At 46.7% G+C, this 21,835-nt stretch overlaps 1 protein-coding gene across 1 annotated transcript in view; it reads right to left on the minus strand.

The window, feature by feature from the left end:
* Window positions 1–9: 9 nt before the first annotated feature.
* Window positions 10–21,835, minus strand: part of LOC133142163 (aryl hydrocarbon receptor-like) — a 61,892-nt gene continuing 40,066 nt past the window's right edge. The window contains exons 3-11 of the mRNA XM_061263205.1: window positions 16,490–16,611; window positions 11,009–11,098; window positions 7,628–7,748; window positions 6,652–6,788; window positions 6,108–6,310; window positions 5,690–5,799; window positions 4,886–5,027; window positions 2,186–4,049; window positions 10–952 (exon numbers count right to left, since the gene is read on the minus strand). Of these exons, the coding sequence (XP_061119189.1) occupies window positions 845–952; window positions 2,186–4,049; window positions 4,886–5,027; window positions 5,690–5,799; window positions 6,108–6,310; window positions 6,652–6,788; window positions 7,628–7,748; window positions 11,009–11,098; window positions 16,490–16,611 (2,897 nt within the window). The 3' untranslated portion in view covers window positions 10–844. The remainder of the gene's footprint in view (window positions 953–2,185; window positions 4,050–4,885; window positions 5,028–5,689; window positions 5,800–6,107; window positions 6,311–6,651; window positions 6,789–7,627; window positions 7,749–11,008; window positions 11,099–16,489; window positions 16,612–21,835) is intronic.

Genomic DNA, 21,835 nt, shown 5'->3' on the forward strand with positions numbered 1-21,835 from the left:
CAGCTAAATGTGTGAAATTAAAGAACAGTACAATCCTGGTGATTACCTGAACATGTCACATTCAAGTAGACAGCAGTAGATCGTTTAGAACACACAAGTGTGTTTTGATTTTTATATTGCCACACCACATTTCCATTTTTTTCTTTCTTATGTTGAACTATTGTATAGTTTACAATGTCAAATCTACCACAAGAAAAGTTTTTTATTTCCTGGTATAACATCTCAACATTCACCCACAGGTGCATATGAAGAGGAGTGAGTCCTAAATCCAGTTAAGAGATGGTATCTTTTCCATCTGGAGGGTAGAACATTCTGACCAGTGATAAATCGTCAGTCCTTGCTTGAATCAACTCCCAGAAATTCCATCCCCTTTCGATTGGCTACTTCATTCCTACGGTGTCTGCTGATATGCGCGTTTTTGAAAGCAATAATTTTCCAACAGATTCTTGTTTTTTTCCCCGTTGAACATGAAAATGAAGATAAAAAAGTGAGAAAGAACAGAAATAAATAAATATACTCCATCAGGACGTCCTGGTGTGTTCCTCCCGCGGCGTGATGAACGGTGCGAATGGCGTGCGAAGCGGCCGTTCGGGTGACTGACCCTCGCCGCTCCCGGAGTCCGGGGCCGCAGCCTGAAGTTTGTGTATTTTGTGAACGGTGAAGCTGTGAGAAGAGGCAGAAGCTACAACAGGCTTCAGTATCACGAGGTTTGGGAAAAAACTGGACGGTGAACTTCCCCGGGAAGCACTGCGACACCTCGCCGTCTCGGCCCCTTCCTCCTCCCCAGCGGGCCTTTGGCCTTTGACCTTTGACACCGCAGGAGGTGAGTACAAGCCACGGCCTTCTAGAAGTCGCAGCAGTTGGTTTGATTGTTCTCTGAAAAATATGTTGTTCCGTTGGAAAGTGGAGGGAAGGAAAAAGAGTCCTCATCTTCTGTTGGATGGCCCGGTACCTTGAGAAGGAGAGCTATACATGTTAGCTTACAGCGGGCTCAGAATTGTGTTTGAAAATAGGCCCGTAGCCTGCACTCTGTCTGAGAATAATAACAAACTGTAACAGGAAACAGTGCACAATGGCCAAGGCCCCCCCTTTGCTCCAGGTGCTCAGTATTCATAAAATCTCAAACTGCAAGTGTCTACATTCTACTGTGTATGCAAGCAGAATGCTATTGCAAGCATGTGCTATAAGATCTCCAGCAGAAATACATGAATTACATTCTGAAATGGAGTGGCTGTGCAGCTCATCTGGTGGATGGTAGGCTGCATAGAAGCAGTGGCTGTCTCTTCGAACACATATTCTTCTTAATTCAGACTGGGAAGCAGACCTGGATCAAAATTTGCGATTGCTTTGGATTCAAATACTTTTCTGTGCTCAGTTGATCTTGTCTGGTGCAACGGAGCCAACCAAGAGGACCAGGAGGCAGGGTTTGGTATGTTTATGAGTATTTCATAGGTTCTGATGCACCAGACAACTTCAATAAAGCGTAGAAAATTATTTGAATCCAAAACAATTATATATTTGAGCCAGGTCTGCAGGGAACAGGCCTAGGGCCAATTCCATTTCAGTTAAGTCAGAAATTCAAACTCACAAACTGAGCAATGGCCACAATATTGCTTCATATTGAATTTTCATTTATGAGTGAAATTATAGAGAAATAGAAGTGATCCCAGCTCATTTTTGAGCAGCGGGAAAGGTGTACAAGCTGAGTAAACATTCTGAAGAAGAACAGAACGGGATTAAAATAGAGATTACAACTGTGACTGAGCAGTAGCATGTAAACCGTAGCATTTGTTAAAGCATTGTGACTGAGCAGTAGCATGTAAACCGTAGCATTTGTTAAAGCATTGTGACTGAGCAGTAGCATGTAAACCGTAGCATTTGTTAAAGCATTGTGACTGAGCAGTAGCATGTAAACCGTAGCATTTGTTAAAGCATTGTGACTGAGCAGTAGCATGTAAACCGTAGCATTTGTTAAAGCATTGTGACTGAGCAGTAGCATGTAAACCGTAGCATTTTTAAAGCATTATGTCTGAGCAGTAGCATGTAAACAGTAACATTCGTAAAAACATTATGACAGGGCAGTAGCATGTAAACAGTAGCATTGTGACTGAGCAGTAGCATGCTACATAAGTGCTGTTCAACCATTGGTGACGGCAAGCCCCTTCCAGAAGGAACACCTGGTTACCTGTGGCTGCCCGTTGCAGTTGAGAAACTGGTGATGGGGCATCGTGTCCCCCGGGGAGACGCCGGGAGCCGGCAGGCGGGGCTGGCCGCTCCCCTGGCCACTGGTGGATGAGCCCAGGACCATGTTCCCTGGAAAATTCTGGAAGCAGAAGCTAGCCTGCGGGGAGCTCTGGCTGTTTGACGGGTTCAGTTTTTGGTACGGGAGCACAGGCATTCCCAGCTCCGGGATGCCGAAGCACTCCCCTTTGCCTGTGGACGGTGGGCCTCCATCGAACATGCAGCCGTTTACGCTCGATGACAGGGCGGGCACGGCATTCTGGGTCCTGTAGCCGTAGGAAGTCCTGCAGTTTTGTGAAGTCTGGGGCGAGGCACCTGACGGGAAGTCCTGGTGGTCGGGGTCGGGCTGCTGAGGCAAGGGGTGCCGCTGCCTGCTGTGCATCACTGTGGGAACCTCCTGCCGAGGCTGCCACGGGTTCAGAGGCTCGGAAGGTAGACTCTGCGTCTGGACTGAGAACCTACCCTGAAGGTACTGGCCCGGCGAGGGGTTCGAGGGGAAATTTGGGGCCCAGACGTCTTGCAGGTTGTCTTCAAAATTAGTGTTGGGGATGGAGGGGGTCCATTGGTCTTGCTGAACTTCCAAAGTGGCGTGGTTTGACTGGCCAATGAAATTATGCCGTGTCTGGTGCCCAAAATAGTTTCCCACAATCCCGAGCGGCTGCTGCTGCTGCTGGTTCTGGAGGGACGGAGCCAGCGAGTCGGGGGGAACCCGGCTAACAGTGCTCGAAGGAGCCGACCGCAGCTTCTGCTGTGGGCAGGACCCAAATCTGGGTGCGGTCTGTGAGCTTGGCAGGCCCTGTCTGAACTGGTTCACCTGCGTCTGAGTGCAGGGGGTAGCCAGGGTGAGGTTATAGGGCATCGGGTTGTTATGACTCAGGCCGGTCTGGGCACTGAATCCTGGCTGTCTCTGGGGCAACCCGCTATCGTTGTGAGCCACTCTAGGTCCATTCAGCCTCATGGTGGCTAGAGGGTCAGGGCTGATGGCCTCCTGCATGCCTCCGACGCCAGTCCCCAATCCCACAATGTTTTGCTCACCCATTCCAACCCAGTCCACCTGGGGGAAGGCCCGTGTCTGCCTCAGAGGAGCAGAGAGCACCGCATTCTGCCGGTCACCAGGCAACCCAGAATTCCGCAATCCCACTCCGGGAAGGCCCCGAGACGTCCCCGAGAAGGCCTCGCCGAAGCAACCCGACGGGACGCCGGCCTCCTCCCGGGGCGCGTCTCCGCGGCAGGGGCCCAGGGGGTTCTCCTTGAAGAGCGCCTCCTCCACGTAGGAGAAGATGTCATTGGCCAGGACCCTGCTCAGCTCCAGCGAGGTGTCGCTGCTGCTGCTGCCGTTCATCTTAAGCAGGGCGTTCTCCCACTCCTTCAGCTCGCTGTCGTCCACCTCCAGCTCCTCCAGGGCCGCGCCCAGGCCGCTGTCGCTCATGATCTGCTCCAGGGACTCCATGATGCCCGCCAATGTAGAGTCCTGCTTGAGGTGGCCGCCCGGGGTGGGGGCCTCCAGCTGCCAGGCGTCCCCAGGGACGCTGAGCAGGGCGTGGCTGTCCATGAAGGCCCGGTCCAGGGTATCCTGAGGGTCTGGGGCCACGGGCTGGATGTATGCGGACTGGTCCTGGTTGAGCATAGAGCCCAGGAGAGACATGGGGTCCACAGCCCGCCCCTGGGACGTGCTCCTGGTTTCGGGCCTGTTGGCGTCCATCATGTCCAGGCTCGGGCCGACGTCGTAGAGGACCCCCTCCCCAGAGGCGCAGTCAAAGGGGAGCTGAAGCCTCCTTTTGCGAAAGTGCTCCTCCCCCTCTTCGTTCCTGGGAGGAAAAAGAAGGTCTGTTGACTACCATGGACCAGAAAAGCGCATCAAGACTAAGAGTAAGAGTACATATTTTTGTAAACACCTGGGTATATATACGCAAGATACTTTATTTCACCACGTGGCTTCATCAGGACAATGTTCGTACAGGTCAGCCACTCAGACCAAAAAATCTGAAGAATTCAGACACATACACTAAACACAGTGTCAAAGGAAACTTACATAACCAGCAAAAGGGAATCCTTTTCTCTTTTCTCTTTTATTACAACAAGATGATCACTAGCTATGCATGCTTGTTCTAGGGATGAAAACTCTAGATCTAGAATTTCAAGTCAGCTTCTGCACTGAATTATTTAATTAGCCCCTTCATTAATGGCTGACATTTTGGATCATGAGCTACAGCTGCACTGCATGTATCCTCTACGGTCTGATGAAGGTATGAACCAGCATGGTGTGTACAGCCATTCAGTAAACTACGCCATGTTAATTATTGTGAACAAAAACCAGCACAGACCCCCCCCCAGGCCTCCCGGGAAGAACCTGGACATCCCCCTCCACCCTGCTTCAGTATGACGATCTTTGTTTTTGGAGAATGGATGGGCTTTAAGTGATGAAGAGGGCAGCCTATAAGGTGCTTGACTGGGACCCGGAAGGTTGCCAACAATAAGATTAGTGCAGGGGCCAATCCCCCTTCAGCAAGGCCCTTACCCCCACATTACCCCAGGGGGAGTGGCGCCTGCTGAGGTCTAATCAACTGTAAGTGTCTTTGGATAAAAGGGTCAGCTGAAAATGACTAATTTTGACAGGCGGAAGTCACTACAGAGTTGCACTCACGTTAAGGGTCTCTGTCGAGCGATGACGAAATCTGGCCTTCCTCCTTTGAACACCAGCCTGGCAGTGGCCTGGACCCAGACCCACAGGCCCGACTTAGCCAGGAGCCTGAAGACGGAGAAACCGCTCTCCCCTGTTTTTATCACTGCGGAACAGGAAAGAGGAGCAGAAACACAGCGCTGTGGGCCTCCTAGTATGCTTTTCTACAACATTGATAACCATTCATTCATTCATTAGCCTAACCCGCTTATCCTGAACAGGGTCGCAGGGGGGCTGGAGCCTATCCCAGCATAGGGTGATGATTCCTCTTTAGCAGCTGACTAACCTGAACACTATACATTTACATTTGAGCATTACCAGATGACTTCATCTAGAGCAATTTACAAAAGCATATGGAATACATCAACCTCAGCATAATGGAAAGCATCACAGTAAGCGCAATGGGGAGATTATTATACAGCAGTACTTCAAAGTTCAGTATTTCAATGACACTAAATTACCATCTGTCGCTAACAGAGAATAAGATGTTAGCTTGATATTTGACCATATTTGTGAATGGCAAATAGGCTGTTTTCTCAATAAGCCAGTGAGATCAGTTGTGTTTTGATTTTCATTTCAAATGCAATTCACCAGTAGGGGGAAAATTGTATACTGCACCTTTAAGTAGTGAATTAGGTTTGTGGGTATATCAAAAATAACAGCACAAAATGGAGGTGTTAAACCCAGGTTTTTTTAACACATTTTGAGCCGGTGAGTTGTGAGTCTTGGGCAGAGGATAGAGGACAGGACTCGGGCCCCCTGGCTTACTCTTCATGTGGTTGTCTGCGCAGTACATCATATCGGCAGCGTGGATGAACTGGTATCCTGAGCCTTTCATACAGAGCTCCGTTTCAGAATATCCCAGAACCACCTTTCCTCTGCACCAAAAAAAAAAAAACACTGTAAGAATACTCACACAAAAACACATTTATTTAGTCACTTTTTTTCAAGAGAGTTGTCGAAAATGTTATACAATAAAAAAAACGAATGTCACCAATGCACAGAGAATATCGAAAATGAGTCACAGTGGCACAACAAACGTGGATTTATCTCTTTTTTGCACTCTGGATGGGAAAACCAAACTCTAAAGCTGTATTTGTGTTTGTATGGTGTCCCATGGCCACATGACATGACAAACAGCTGCTTTAGGACAGCAGTATATTTATTTATTCTGTGTTCAGTGCACCTGGTGTCGATGCCCATGGGAGAGAAGTCCAGCTTGTGTTTGGTCTGGAAGATGAGGGTCTTGGTCCTGATCTCCAGGATGGCGGGGGGCTGTACGGGGGCGGCGATGGCGAACAGGGCCAGCTGGGAGTGGGCAGTCTTCCCGTCCTCCGACACCTGGTTCTGCCCGTGGAGGTACTTCAGACGCCCATGGAAGTTCAGTGCCTGGAAGAGCGGGGAGCGGGAGGTCAATCAAATCAGTCCCTATCACAATTACAATTACTAACACATAACAATAATAATAATAATAATAATGATAATACTAATATAAAAGCTTATAAGAACATTAGATAATATAATTCCTGTGCGAGTAAAGATTTTAAATAGCAGAACAAATAGAACAGTTAACCAAGGATAGTAACTCACTTTATTATTTTTGTGGAAATTAGTTTTTTATCTCAATAGCACTGATTTTAAGACAGGGGCCCACCAGGAAGCTAAGAGGATGTGGACTACACAGGGGCCTACCAGGAAGCTAAGAGGACATGGACTATATAGGGGCCTACCAGGAAGCCAGAGGAGTTGTCAAGAAGACATCGGAAGCGACAGCAGAAGCTCCTCTCCAGGAAGGAGGAGTTTTCTGGGGGGATGAGCTGGGGGTCGTAGGTCACAATGTTGCTGGAGATCTGGCTGCTCTGCATGCCTGGATAGCAGCACAGGACAGAGCAGGTACTCAGAGCAGATACTCAGAGCAGATACTCAGACAGAACAGCTACTCAGAGCAGGTACTCAGAGCAGATACTCAGAGCAGATACTCAGAGCAGATACTCAGAGCAGGTACTCAGAGCAGGTACTCAGAGCAGGTACTCAGAGCAGGTACTCAGAACAGATACTCAGAGCAGATACTCAGACAGAGCAGATACTCAGATAGAGCGGGAATTCAGAAGGCTAACAGCCGCACACTGCAGGCAGTATGTCACTGAGACAGGGAGCCAGCTCGCATTCTCTGTTGTACCATTGTTCCGCCTAGCCCAACACAGCGCTGGATTAAATCAGGGAAACCGCTGAACACAAGGAACCATATTCTTCTCAGTACGGCAGTTGTATTTTTTAAAATTTATTGCCATCAACATTTAAACCGCATTCTATATGGAAAATATGGACAATAGGTCTAGTTATTTATGAAAACATAGATGGATTTATATATTATATAACCCACCCATTCACATACCAACGCTGAAAGGCTGTCATGCCACGCACCAATCAGCACATGGGGATCGAAGCGGCAATTGTCCGACTCCGACAACCTCTCTTGCCTCCTGAGCTAATGTTGCATCATAACTTTTCTGTATTAAATGACTTTACACGTTCTGTACACTGGATTTCACATCTTGGCCAATTCAAGTCACTTCAGGAAAATAACTGAAATTCAATTCATATGATTTAAAAAAAACCTTGATTTTTGAAGGTCACTTAATTTCCTGACTGGAGTGAGCTGAAATGGGAGTTGCACCCCCACATCCACAGGAGCGGGACACTCACCGCTGCTGCCCTGCTCGGGGTCCCCCTGGTTGGGGTTGAGAGCGAAGTGCAGCTGGCCACGGAACATGGCGCGGTCGTCTGAGTGGATCATCTCGAACACGCTCTGGTGGACCACGTCCGACTGCAGGGCAGGGAGACGGAGGGGGAAGAGGGGTTAGGAACAGGAAGCAGGGTGGGGGAGGGGGTGCTCACACTTTGGGACTCCTGCACGCTGATTCTGGCAGCCTAAAAACATGGCGATCACCATGGCACTGATGCCCAGCATTAATTTAACACCTTACACTGCGGTACTGTCACTGACCAGCTCTGCACAAACACACACACACAAACACACACATAAGTGCACACAAACACACAAACGCACACATACATGCACACAAACACACACACAAACACACACATATGTGCACACAAACACACACATAAGTGCACACAAACACACAAACGCTCACATACATGCACACAAACACACACATACGTGCACACAAACACACACACAAATATGTGCACACAAACACACACAGAAATGCACCCATACGTGCACACTCACACAGAAACGCACACACACACACAAACATACAGACACACACACACACAGTGTAAGCTCATGTGTTTATGCAGGGTGTGTGTGTGTTCAGTGTTATGTTAGCACTGTCAAGCTCTGTGCCTGTGATTACTATAACGTCTCTATTGGAGGTCCATGGAGGATTACACATTAAATTATTATTTCATAAACACGCAGATTTTATATTTCAACACGTCCAGTTCATCTGTTTTTTTTAACCATTTTTCATATGGCCATGTGGATTCAGTAAAATAGCTTGAGGAAGTAAAACACTTGCTTGGCACCGAGCCTTGAAACCTGTGCACTCAAAGAAAGCTGGCTTTCTCTTCCCCGCGAGACAGACGTTGCGTGACGAATTGGAATAATATTTTCCCAACAGGGACCCCCCCCCTCGCCCACACCCCGCACACTTGCATTTCTCAGCTGAGGACCGGGGCCCTTATCCGTCTGGCCATCGGCCCAGAATGACCTCCATCCCGCGCACCCGCCAAATCAAACATGGCTTCCCAGGGAGGCCTTATGTAACGGCTCCTCTTCATCTTCGCTTCGATCTCGCCGAACGTGTCTCCACAGGCCCCCGCAGAGAGGCCCTGAAGGAACCCAAAACTGCACTCCACATCCCCGGGGGCCGTCGCGAAAAACCACTCTCACCGCCTCATGTACGTGAGAAATATACACTCAGTGCGCCCTTTATTAAAACTTCATATTAGTCTTCTGTTGGTGTAGCCTATCCACTTAGAGGTTTGATGCGTTGTGTGTTCAGAGATTCTCTTCTGCATACCGCTGTTGTAATGTGTGGCTATTTGCATTACTGTCACCTTCCTGTCAGCTTCAACTTCCTGTCTGCCCATTCTTCTCTGACCTCTCTCGTGAACAAGGCATTTTGTCCCGCAGAACTACTGCTCACTGGATGTTTTTTATTTTTTGTACCATTCTCTGCAACCCTAGAGACTGCTGTGTGTGAAAATCCCAGGATATCAGCAGTTTCTGAGATACTCAAACCACTCTGTCTGGCACCAACAGTGATTCCACAGTCAAAGTAAAAAAGATCTTCTTCCCCAAAACAGCTGAACCTCTTGGTTACATCTGCATTTTTTATGCATTTAGTTTCTGCCACATGATTGGCTGTTTAAATATTTGCCTTGACAAGCAGGTTTACAGGCCTAATTAAGTGGCGTATGTATAAAGCATGTCATAATGTGCTAAATTGTAACCTGTGAACAGGTTCCAATAAATATCTTACATGTGTAGTTGTATATTGTGATTTCTATCCAACAATCATAATTTAGAAGATATATCACATATTATCACCTATTCTCTCTATAAAAATAGAGATTATTTATATAATATATAATCTATTTTGTAGGTAAGGACATATGAATAGTAGCCCCAGGAGGGGCGAGTTTTATTTGGTTGGTTCATTCATCATTCAGTCCTGTACACCAGAGAAGGAGTCACCAGGCTCTCCCAGAGCATCCATGAGTAGCTCTGTGTAGAACACACATACAGTAATGCCACAGATTCTATACTGTCCAGATTATCAGCTCTATAGTGTCAACACTGAAAGTTCTGTCTTGCAACAGTTCAAGCCAAAAGCATCAATTTTGATCCATCTCATGAGAAGTGTACAACAAAGAACGTGCACAGTACAACACTGACAATGACTGGTGCCAAAAGGACACTGGAAACTGTCGCTACCAGCTGCAAGCTACAAGACAAAAGGGCTGGGTGATGCCCACTTGTTATCCAGTGCTACATATAAAACAGCGAGCATGCATCTCCTTACACACCCCAAACCTGAAATTTGACTGTAACAAAAATATTAATCTCTAATACACACACACACACACACAGATGCTTTCATAAAGGCCCTTTCTCCTCATTTTAAATAAGTGTGGTTGACCCTGTAATACCTCCTCCAACTAGGGAGCTCACAGTAACTCTAGTACACACACTAGGCCCAGTGTAAGCCACCCACACATTTCACACAGCACTACAGGAAAGCTAGCATCCTTCAGAAGAGTCTTTTACTGACGACACCTGGAAACCTTTGGGTGCGTGTTGAGCAGTCTGGTGGACTGCTTACATAGACAACAATATGACGTCTGAGAGCATGTTTCTTATCACTGTCATTAGGCAAGAGCCAGCTTTCACCTCAGCGATAACAAGTGAGATACAGTATCTTCCTCCAACAGCACAGAGATTGTGAAAGAGAGGAAGGCAGACAGTCTGACAGACTGCCTGTACATTCCCATCAACACCTTCTCATGGTTATCTTAGTCCACAGGCAGGTGGGTCACAGACAAGCTGTTATCACTGGATTTAATAAAGACTGAGTCCACATCCCCCTCTCTCTCCTCTCCAACTCAGCTGAATAAGCCCCTCTCTCTGCTCTCCAACTCAGCTGAATAAGCCCCTCTCTCTGCTCTCCAACTCAGCTGAATAAGCCCCTACCTCTACGCTCTACCTCGGCTGGCATGCATTACTCCAGTTGGTACAACATAATGGAGAAGGATGCCCCCCCGCCCCCCACAAAGCCCACACTTGAAAATATAATGATGTACTTTATAATGGAATGCAATTAATTCAAAGACTGGGTCACAAATATATGGGTTGCCAGATAGATGTGATGCAATGATTTGGGAAAGGCCCTGGTGGGTTGCCAGGTAGATGGGATGTGATGATTTGGGGAAGGCCCTGGTGGGTTGCCAGGTAGATGGGATGTGATGATTTGGGGAAGGCCCTGGTGGGTTGCCAGGTAGATGTGATGTGATGATTTGGGAAAGGCCCTGGTGGGTTGCCAGCTAGAAACTCACCTGATGGAAGCCCAGGTAGTCCTGTATAGTAGGAGAGGCGTAAAAAATGTAGCCTTCAGCTGTGACCACAAGCACAAAACCACTCAGGGCCTGCAGAGAAAGAGATAGGCTGGTTAGACACACACACGTAAGCACACACTCACACAGGCTCAAACAGTTCTACCTACACACATACGCACACACTCTCACTCACTTTAACAGCTCCACACACTCCTGCTCACACACACATACGCACACACTCTCACTCACTTTAACAGCTCCACACACTCCTGCTCACACACACATACGCACACACTCTCACTCACTTTAACAGCTCCACACACTCCTGCTCACACACACACACGCACACACTCACTCACTTTAACAGCTCCACACACTCCTGCTCACACACACGCACACACTCTCACTCACTTTAACAGCTCCACACATTCCTGCTCACACACACACATACGCACACACTCTCACTCACTTTAACAGCTCCACACACTCCTGCTCACACACACACACGCACACACTCTCACTCACTTTAACAGCTCCACACACTCCTGCTCACACACACGCACACACTCTCACTCACTTTAACAGCTCCACACATTCCTGCTCACACACACACATACGCACACACTCTCACTCACTTTAACAGCTCCACACACTCCTGCTCACACACACATACGCACACACTCTCACTCACTTTAACAGCTCCACACACTCCTGCTCACACACACACACGCACACACTCTCACTCACTTTAACAGCTCCACACATTTCTGCTCACACACACATGCGCACCCACTCATTTTCAGCTCTCCCTCATTTTCAGCTATTCACCCTTTCTTTCTGGTTTCTAGATGATTGATAGAGAGCGAGAGAGCGGGAGGGTGAGAGAAAGAGAGAAACACAAATTGGACTGTGTTTAAATCAAGATAAACAGCCTCATCACTCGATATGACTGCAACAAAAACACTATTTTTCTCTCGCTGTCAAAAGATAAATATTTCAGTAACCAAAACCTCCCCCATTGAGTTAGGGGGCCACAGAGCAAACAGAGTGGAATTCCTCATAATTTTTCATTGCAGCTGCAAGAAATCCAATTTCGTAAACTGCCCTGAATTATTTTTCTCCACGAGGGTTGGAGAAAACAAAGTCATTGAACATCTGGCACTATCCAACGCTTTGTTGAAGTTCAAGCCCCAGTGTAACCATGATAAGATCCACACAGCTGTCGTGCCATCCAGCAAGGCCCTTAACCCCACATTGCTCCAGGGGGGATTGCACCCTGCTTAGTCTAATCAACTGTAAGTCACTTTAGAAAAAGCGTCAGCTAAATAACAAATGATAAATTATAAGTTTGGATTTTGAAACATACATGAAATGACACACCCCTTTGCTTGGCTGGTTGTGTTTTGACGATACAGAGACATTTGGAAAGTTAAGTTTGGTCACTTTTGCTTTGTAGTTTGTTAAAAAATAGGCCCTGGTCCTTATCTTTGTTGTACGGGTAGTAATTGAAATTGTACTTCCCTCTAGGGTCTTTCAGCGCACTTACCCCTGGTTATGGGTATGCACTTTGTTGTACGTCGCTCTGGATAAGAGCGTCTGCCAAATGCCAATAATGTAATGTAATGTAATTTTATACAGACCCATTTTGGGGGGAACGCACCCGCTGTATTCTAGGGTGACGGTCACCGCCATTAACCAGAGTCATTACCTGTACCCGTTTCATTCAATCCCCAGAACTCACGTAAAGGCCACCCAGGACTGTTCTCTGTACAAAACACCCACTGCTTACTTCACAGTTATCATCGAACACACAGAACCTACTGGACCATGACATGAATTTGATTTCAATATATATATAAAGAGTTTATATATACATTTTGACTTATTTTTGGTTTTGTTTTTATTTTTACTCAGATAACTCATATTATCCATAGTTCAAAATTATTGCTCTATCTTGTATTTTAGATGGGAAGTGGTCTAGGCTTCCTCTCTGCTCTCTCTTTCTCTCCCTCAAACAGTAAATCTATCCTTGTTAACCTCATTTGGGAGACCATCGAACTTAACAGGCGTAAACAAGTTAATCATCAAGTGATGTCATATAAAGGTTATAAATGCTCGGAGGGACTGCCCTTCTATCGGAATTCAAACATACAGTACATCTTGTGTGACCTGACTGCCCTTCTGCAGAATAAAGAACAAGTTTTACACTTCATGCCTGGCAGATTTTCATTGGAATCGAACAGATTGTATTTATACGTTAAAGTTCCTCTGCAGTCCTCACACAGACAATGCACACTCGTTCTTTCAGAACTCTGGAGATGTAAGTAAACTACAGCAGTATCACATCCCTGGTGTTTCAGAGCCCTAATGCCTTTCTCTAAGGTCTGTGGAGGGAAACCACTGATTTTACATGGGTGCATTAAAATAAACACAGAAGCCACGGTTGTAAATTAAACACTAAAGCTATGGTTGTTCATAAACTGGTGTGTGCTTTGTATGCTCCACAGACTATAGCCCTGGCCCTTGAGAGCCTCTCCAGGACCAGGGCTGGGGACCACAGTAGAGCCAGTGGCTCTCCAGTACCAGGGCTGGGGACCACAGTAGAGCCAGTGGCTCTCCAGTACCAGGGCTGGGGACCACAGTAGAGCCAGTGGCTCTCCAGTACCAGGGCTGGGGACCATAAGTAGAGCCAGTGGCTCTCCAGTACCAGGGCTGGGGACCACAGCAGAGCCAGTGGCTCTCCAGGACCAGGGCTGGGGACCACAGCAGACCCTTTGCCCATACCCAAAATGGTCATATTGCTCAAAATTTAAGCAGTTCTGTGGTGTTGAAGCAAAGCCAAAGATGGTGAAGCTCACACAGGAACACCCATGTGTTCCCTGCACCATGTTAACACTGAGGGGAATGCAGCCAAATTATTCCAGTAAAACCCAAGGAGGCCCCCTCTCTTCCGTTAGAGAGATGGGCCTCATGCCTGACATGAAGGCCGGGATGTGTGCTCGGTAACCCCTCTCCGGCATTAGGGGAAACTGACCAGACACAGATCCCCCTTCAGTCAGGACTGGAGGAAAACCTAATCAGCCCCTCAGACACGTTGGAATGTCGGAGCATTCCATTTAGACACTGCTGCAACGAAAGGTATTTTTGGATTCACGGTGTTAAAAATATTTATGCGTTCACACCTTGTGGTGAATGATGGGTTTTATAACAATGGAATGGGCATATTCTACATCAGACCACAGGAAAACACAATGATGATAACAGCCCATCTATTCACACCAAACCTGTGAGTATCCAGCACTGCATTCAACCTGGACATAAATAACCCAAGGGTCTCTGCCTCTACTACAGTACATGACCTGGCAGGCTGTTCTACACACCTCTCCGTGTAAAGAATTTACCCTTTCACCAGTGCCCTGGCTCCACTGGCAGAACTCAACCAGAACAATATCCTGTAGTTCACGTTGCTAATCCCTTTTATCACTCAGCCTTCTTCAAGTGTGAAGAGATTAAGGGCCATATTTATTAAGCCTTTTGTAACGATTTTCAGGCGCACATATGATGCCTTCTGCCCAGGAAACATGCTTTCTATGTCTCAAATTGCCACACGGGCCTGGAACCACAGTATATGTGTGATCTAGGAGAGTCATCGCAAGGTGCGCTTCTCTCCTCTCCTTGAAGTGAAGGTATTCAATTCAACAGGTGTTTTAACAGCACTGTTTAAGATCTGGGTCTTCCACAAAATGTGGTTCATAGGCAGCACCACGTTCCATGTCTTTGTCCCTTAATCTCTTAATTTCCCTGTTTTTATGCATTTATTAGTTCTATGCTCCGTTGCATGTTTTCCTTGTCACGTCCCACGTCTTGGTCTTAGTTCTTTTCTCTGTTTCTCCGTTTCTATGAATTCTGTGTTCATGCTCCATTCCAAGTTGTCTCCGTCTCCCTGTTACGTGTCTCTGCCCGCCCACACCTTATATGCATTTCCTCTTTGGTAATTGTTTCACCTGCGTCTTGTTGTGCCGTTGTTAGAGTGGCACATAAGCCCGGCCGTTTCATTGTTCTGTGCTAGTTTGTCTTGTTTCTTGGTTTCATGTTTGTTCCAGTGATTCTAGCCTCTGTGTCCCTGTTCTGTGTCCTGCCTGCCCTTTTAGCCTGCCTCTGTTTGTCCCGTCCTGCCACCTGCCTGCTCCTCCACCTGTCCCCGGGGCTGACCCTCCTTTGCCTCGGACCCATTCACCTGCCTCTGTTTCCTGATCTCCCGGCTACGACCTCCGCCCGTCCATTGATATCCACCTGCCTCACCCACTGTGCCCTGGATTGTGACCCATTGCCTGGACCTTACCGTGAACACTGGTTACCCAAATTGCCCTGTACTGCCATGCCCTGACCGTTTGCTCTTGACCTTGATTAAAGCCTGCCAACTGGAATTGGTTCTTCTGCCTCTGTACCTGAAAGGCAGTCCTATTTGCTGATTATGTAATGAGCTGCAGCCTTCATGAATAAGACGTTAATTTCTGCGACTCCATCAACATATCCTCGTTAGGCCACATTTTGCTCTGCGAGTTTCATGTACGTAAATCTGGCCCTGAGTCTGAAGTCTTTCTTCATACAGTAACTGTTGCATTTCATACCAGTTTATTTGCCCTTCTTTGTGTCTTTGTGTGTTTTCTGGACATATCATTAAAGAGACATTTTAAGACACTCAAGCAAAGTCTAACATTTTACAGAATATGATGTTAGTTTCCTTGTGCATATAATTAGGGGGCTGTGCACAAAGGTGATTCAGCAGCGATTCAGCCAGGTGAATCTCACTGGCTCTGAGCGTGTGTGCTGAGTGTGTGCTGAGTGTGTGTGCTGAGTGTGTGCTGAGTGTGTGTGCTGAGTGTGTGCTGAGTGTGTGCTGAGTGTGTGTGTTGAGTGTGTGCTGAGTGTGTGTGCTGAGCGCAGCGCGTGTGCTCAGTGTGTGTGCTGAGTGTGTGTGTTGAGTGTGTGCTGAGTGTGTGTGCTGAGTGTGTGCTGAGTGTGTGTGCTGCGTGTGTGTGCTGAGTGTGTGCTCAGTGTGTGCGCTCAGTGTGTGCTGAGTGTGTGTGCTGAGTGTGTGCTCAGTGTGTGTGCTGAGTGTGTGCTCAGTGTGTGTTCTGAGTGTGTGCTGAGTGTGTGTGCTGAGCCTGTGCTGAGTGTGTGTTCTGAGTGTGTGCTGAGTATGTGTGCTGAGTCTGTGCTGAGTGTGTGTGCTGAGTGTGTGTGCTCAGTGTGTGTGCTGAGTGTGTGCTGGGTGTGTGTGTTGAGTGTGTGCTGAGTGTGTGTGCTCAGTGTGTGTTGAGTGTGTGCTGACTGTGTGTGCTGAGCCTGTGCTGAGTGTGTGTGCTGAGTGTGTGTGCTGAGCCTGTGCTGAGTGTGTGTGCTGAGTGTGTGTGCTGAGTGTGTGTGCTGAGCCTGTGCTGAGTGTGTGTGCTGAGTGTGTGCTGAGCGTGCGCCTACCTGGAGGAGGAGCTCTCCCTCCGAGATGGCAACGCCGTCGATGGCAGACGCCGTCTTCCCATTCCCCCTGAGGGCCGCCGTCCCGCCCGGCAGGCAGCTCTCATCGTGCTTCTGCAGCGTGGCTGTGACGGGAGAAGAGAAACAACTGAACAATGATCTCAACCAACCAACACGAGATGTCACAAATGATGACCCCAACCAACCACACGAGACTGCCACAAAAAAGGACCACAACCAACCACACGAGACTGTCACAAAAAGGACCACAACAAACAACACGAGACTGTCACAAACAATGACCCCAACCACACAAGACTGTCACAAATGAGGACCCTAACCAACCAAACAAAATTGTCACAAATAATGATCCCGACCAACCACACAAGACTGTCACAAAAAAGGACCACAACTAACAACAGAAGACTGTCACAAACAATGACCCCAACCAACCACACAGAATTGTCACAAACGATGATCCAAACCAACCACACAAGTCTGTCACAAACGAGGACCCCAAACAACCACACAAGACTATCACAAACAAGGACCCCAACCACACAAGACTGTCACAAACAATGATCCAAAGCAACCACACTGGAAATGTAATTTAAGCTATTTAGCTGATACCTGTAACCAGTTACACAGCTTTACAATTCATTTGTACAGCTGGATATTCACTGTAGCACATTTTTATGGTTAAATACCTAACTCAAGAGTTCAACAGCAGTGCCCTACCTGGGAGTCCACCCTGCAATGTCAGGGTCACAAGCCAAGTCCCTAACCTATACACTACACTGCCAAATGCACATACACTCTTCATGTATGTACGTATGTATGATGTGACTACTCAGTGATACTTTACGCTTACATTTGTTCATCAAAATACACTGGGAGAGACATGCACTGGTGCATTACACTGGGAGAGACATGCACTGCTGCATTACACTGGGAGAGACATGCACTGCTGCATTACACTGGGAGAGACATACACTGCTGCATTACACTGGGAGAGGCATGCACTGCTGCATTACACTGGGACAGACATGCACTGGTGCATTACACTGGGAGAGACATACACTGCTGCATTACAATGGGAGAGGCATGCACTGCTGCATTACACTGGGACAGACATGCACTGGTGCATTACACTGGGAGAGACATGCACTGGTGCATTACACTGGGAGAGGCATGCACTGGTGCATTACACTGGGAGAGGCATGCACTGCTGCATTACACTGGGAGAGACATACACTGCTGCATTACACTGGGAGAGGCATGCACTGCTGCATTACACTGGGACAGACATGCACTGGTGCATTACACTGGGAGAGCCAATAGTGCAGGTTTTAGTGGAGATCGCAGACTTATTTCCCTTGAACACAGCTACCCTGGACTGCCTGCCAAACCCAACACACAGGCTTTTCCCTTCAAAAACAGCCTGAGCCACTTCAAACAAGAGTCTGCAGGGGAAAGCCAGAGCTTAGTGGGGAAAATTAAAGCCAATCATCCTCCCTTTGTCTTTACAGTTATTTATGCTTTCCTGAGGGGAAGCCCATTCAGCTTGGGATCAGGAGAAATTCTTTTTTTAAACGGACGTACACAAGTTACTATGTGACAGGACAGAAGAGCTTTCCTTGCAACAGATGCTGGAGGCTTTGCCTCTGTTCGGTGCATAATCTCAGAAACTCCAGAAAAACACAGGCAATCATCAACAGTTCAACATAACAGTTTTCTTTTTTATTATTATTGAACACAGAGCTACCCATCAATATGTAGGCTAAGTCTTGTTTTGTATACTTTTAAGAAATGAGTGATAATAATGACAAGAACAGGCCATTCAGCCAAACAATCCTGGCCGTTTTCCTACCAATAAAGTATGCCTAATGTATACTAAAAATCAGATAGTATCTAGCACCATATCAGGTTTTCATATCAAGACAAGCGCAAGGCATGTTCCAAAAAGAGGAAAAACAGAAGCACATCCCATTACATTATTAGCACCTTTCATTTGAACAAGATGCTCAATTAAAAAGAGGCGGGGTGTGACATTTTGATTGACTGCCTCTGGCAGGCCAGTCTAAAGGGCCCCACCCATTGGGCTCCATGCGGCTTGAGGAGAAGAAGCTAAAGAACAAGGCCACGGGCATGGCCACCTATGGGCTGGGAGGCTTCCTTCTCATTGGCTCATCAGACCTGTGCTCTACTCTGATTGGGCGATATACTCTCTATTGGGTCATTCCATGTCACTGAACACACACTCTGATTTGGCCTAATAACAAATCCCTGGAACTGAAATTAGACAGGTCTCGGATTGTTAATCTGGGAGATGCAAGCTAACAACGTTTGCACTAATTAGCTTGCCAACAATGACTTATATTTCCGTGTTGAGTTGAGAATTAACCTACCACAAAAGAAAAAAAAAACATTTCTGGCATAAATTGGTGAATCCCCTTCAAGCTTGAATAAATATTTTGAGACAATCTGTGGAAGTGAAAAAAATAACCCTTCCCACAGAAAAATGGCTCTTGATATGATCATTCAGATTGTTACTGGTCTTACCATGCTCTAGGGAGGAGAGAGGAAAAAGAGATAACATGTCTGTTTGTCCAACATGGACACTGTTATACTCATGTAACATGGACACTGTTGTACTTGTGTCAACCCATTTACTTCCGCCAATTGTTGAGGGAAAAAACTGACCATAAAACAGCCAAGATTGTTTTGGCACTTAGAGACAGGGGTCAGGGTCAAGGGCGCAGTCAATACACGACAAGGAAATCAACTCCAGAATGAAATTCCAGAGAGAGTTCCAGAAGACAATTCTCTGCCAGAGACTGCCCTTTGGAATGGGAATGTCAACTGTAAAGTGGCGTTTTATGTGCACTGTCCCTTCTGCAACATTCATCGTTGAGCAGTTGGAGCAGGAGGGCTGAGTGTGTTTGTCTCTGCATGTATGCATGCATGTCTGCATGTTTGCATGCCTTCTCATCAGTCTTACAAATATATGCCTGTGTGTGTATATGTGTCGGTATATTTAGGGATGTATAGATGTGTCTACTTGGAATGTTACTCATAGCAGATGCAGGATCTGACAGATTTGGGTTTTTTAACCACCAAAACCAAAATGTGCCAAAAGGCCCTCTTTTCCCCTTTTACAAGTCCTTTCACTACTCGTATTCAAATGTTTTTTTTTTTTTTTAACAAGTTCTTAAGAGCCTGGGAAAGAGGCTGCATAAACACAAAGACAACATTTGCATTATGTAATAACAGCATATGGGTTTGCATCATGAAAGCACATTTGGGGTAGTGACATGTTTGTGGTTAATTATATGTCCTAGCCGGTGAATGAATGGGACTGCATTCATAACCCTCTGACCGCAAGCTGAGAGGAGAACATTCCAGAAAGTCTCCCAGAACTTTCTCAAATTTCCACTCAAGCCAGCAGTGGGGGAGTAAATGGTAAGGAGAGAGAGAGAGGGAGAGAGAGGGGTGTGCTGTATGCGCGTAAGTCTACAGAGATATGAGTATGCAGTGTGCCTATAACCTGATGGATAATTCCCTCGCAGGTGTCCCAACCATCGAGATATACAAGCACTGGAGACAGCTTCCGCTTACTGGCTCCATGGATTCCTATGGAAGCTGCTCAATGGCAGATGAAGCCAGTTCAAGATGGCTGCCATGATTTATTACAGGGCTTTTTTTGCACCAGAGCATGCATTCTGGGACTTCTTTTGGCACCAGATCATGCACACTGAGAACCTATACATCAAAGGATGAAGAGGAATGAAAACAATCTTTTATCTTCTTCTGTGTGGCTCAGAAAAAAAATCCGTTCCTGGAGGGTAATAACTTCAGTGTGAAGACATTTTAGAATGTAGAAGTACTGTCCAAAGTAGTATAATTTCACCAGGCTCAATTTATAGTTTTTGAATGGGCTTCAGCTTTTTGGCACCAGAGGCTGCTGTACATCTGGTAACCACTGGAGGCAGTAAGCTTCTGGGGGAATGTCGATCCCTGGTCCCGACTACGACAGCACACACTGCGCTTCTGCATGACAAGGTCACGCTCTGCTCGCCGGTAGGGAAAGACAGTGAAACAGATGGCTGGATTTGGAAAGATGGAAAGATCTTTCTGGAAGGGTTTGCGGTACTAATCAGTACGAGTCTTTAATTTGTCATCGCGGGATCGTGGTAATTCAGAGCACATGGCCTCTGTAGACCTGGACAGCCCAAAGCAACGGTCTCCAGTCACTCCACAATGACCTCAGCGGGGTCGTTTCCACAGAGACGCTTACCAAGTTGAGCAATGCAAAGCCTAGCTATGCGTTACCTACCGTGCACAATAAAAGCCTTGTTCAGTGGCTACCTGAGCCAGTGTCATTTTCATCAGTCTTACAAAATATGCCAGTTCTTGCTTATTTCATATTTGTAACCTTACAGATATATTGTGAAATAAATTCCACACTTTACACTGTATTCAATACAAACCCAAAATGACAAGCATTTTAGAAAGCACCCTCAGAGCAGACAGATGTGTTTTGCTTGATATTACTAAGCAAACACTGAGAACAAACTGAGAGCTGCTCCAATTGACCTATTTCAATTAAGATTGCCTTTCCCCAAACCCCCTGGACTGAACTGAAAAACACAATGTGTTATTGTGTATTTTTTTTTTTTAAGTGACAGTGGTCTCCTGCATGAGAGACAATCACTCTAACCAGGACACCAAACCTGCGGGGAACCAGAGCTGCCTTTTCGGTATAAGAGGCTGCTCCCTTTCAAAAGAAATCCCCGATTGATTAGCAAACACACAAGCAGGAGATTACAATGCGAAATTCCCCTTTTGACACGACCGTCTGCCCCCAGCGTGCTGTGAGGGCAAAAATATAGCTAATCGCATGGAAGCCACCATCTTGAATAGAATAATCTATAATCTGTGAAATACAGAGGTGCGGGTGAGAGCACAAAGCAAGGGGGATTTCAGTATTTTTGAATGGGCTTCAGCTTTTTGGCACCAGAGGCTGCAGTACATCTGGTAACCACTGGAGGCAGCAAGCTTCTGGGGGAATGTTGATCCCTGGTCCCGACTACGACAGCACACACTGCGCTTCTCAGTCGCCGACCAGTCAAGTTGCAGTTTACATCTCTGTCTGTCCAGCAATAACTAACTTCTAAACTTCATGAATCCACAACAAGTAGAGCTTAATGTATTTTTATCATTTTTATACATTTCATGAAACACTGTGCCATTTCTTTGTCATTGTTACCCATAATGTAAACAACATTAAATGTTGAAAAAAATATTTTTTCTCATTACAACATGAATATTTAGTTAAAGGCAGAGTAG

Source organism: Conger conger, chromosome 12 (genome assembly GCF_963514075.1).
Source record: "Conger conger chromosome 12, fConCon1.1, whole genome shotgun sequence".
NCBI lineage: Eukaryota > Metazoa > Chordata > Actinopteri > Anguilliformes > Congridae > Conger > Conger conger.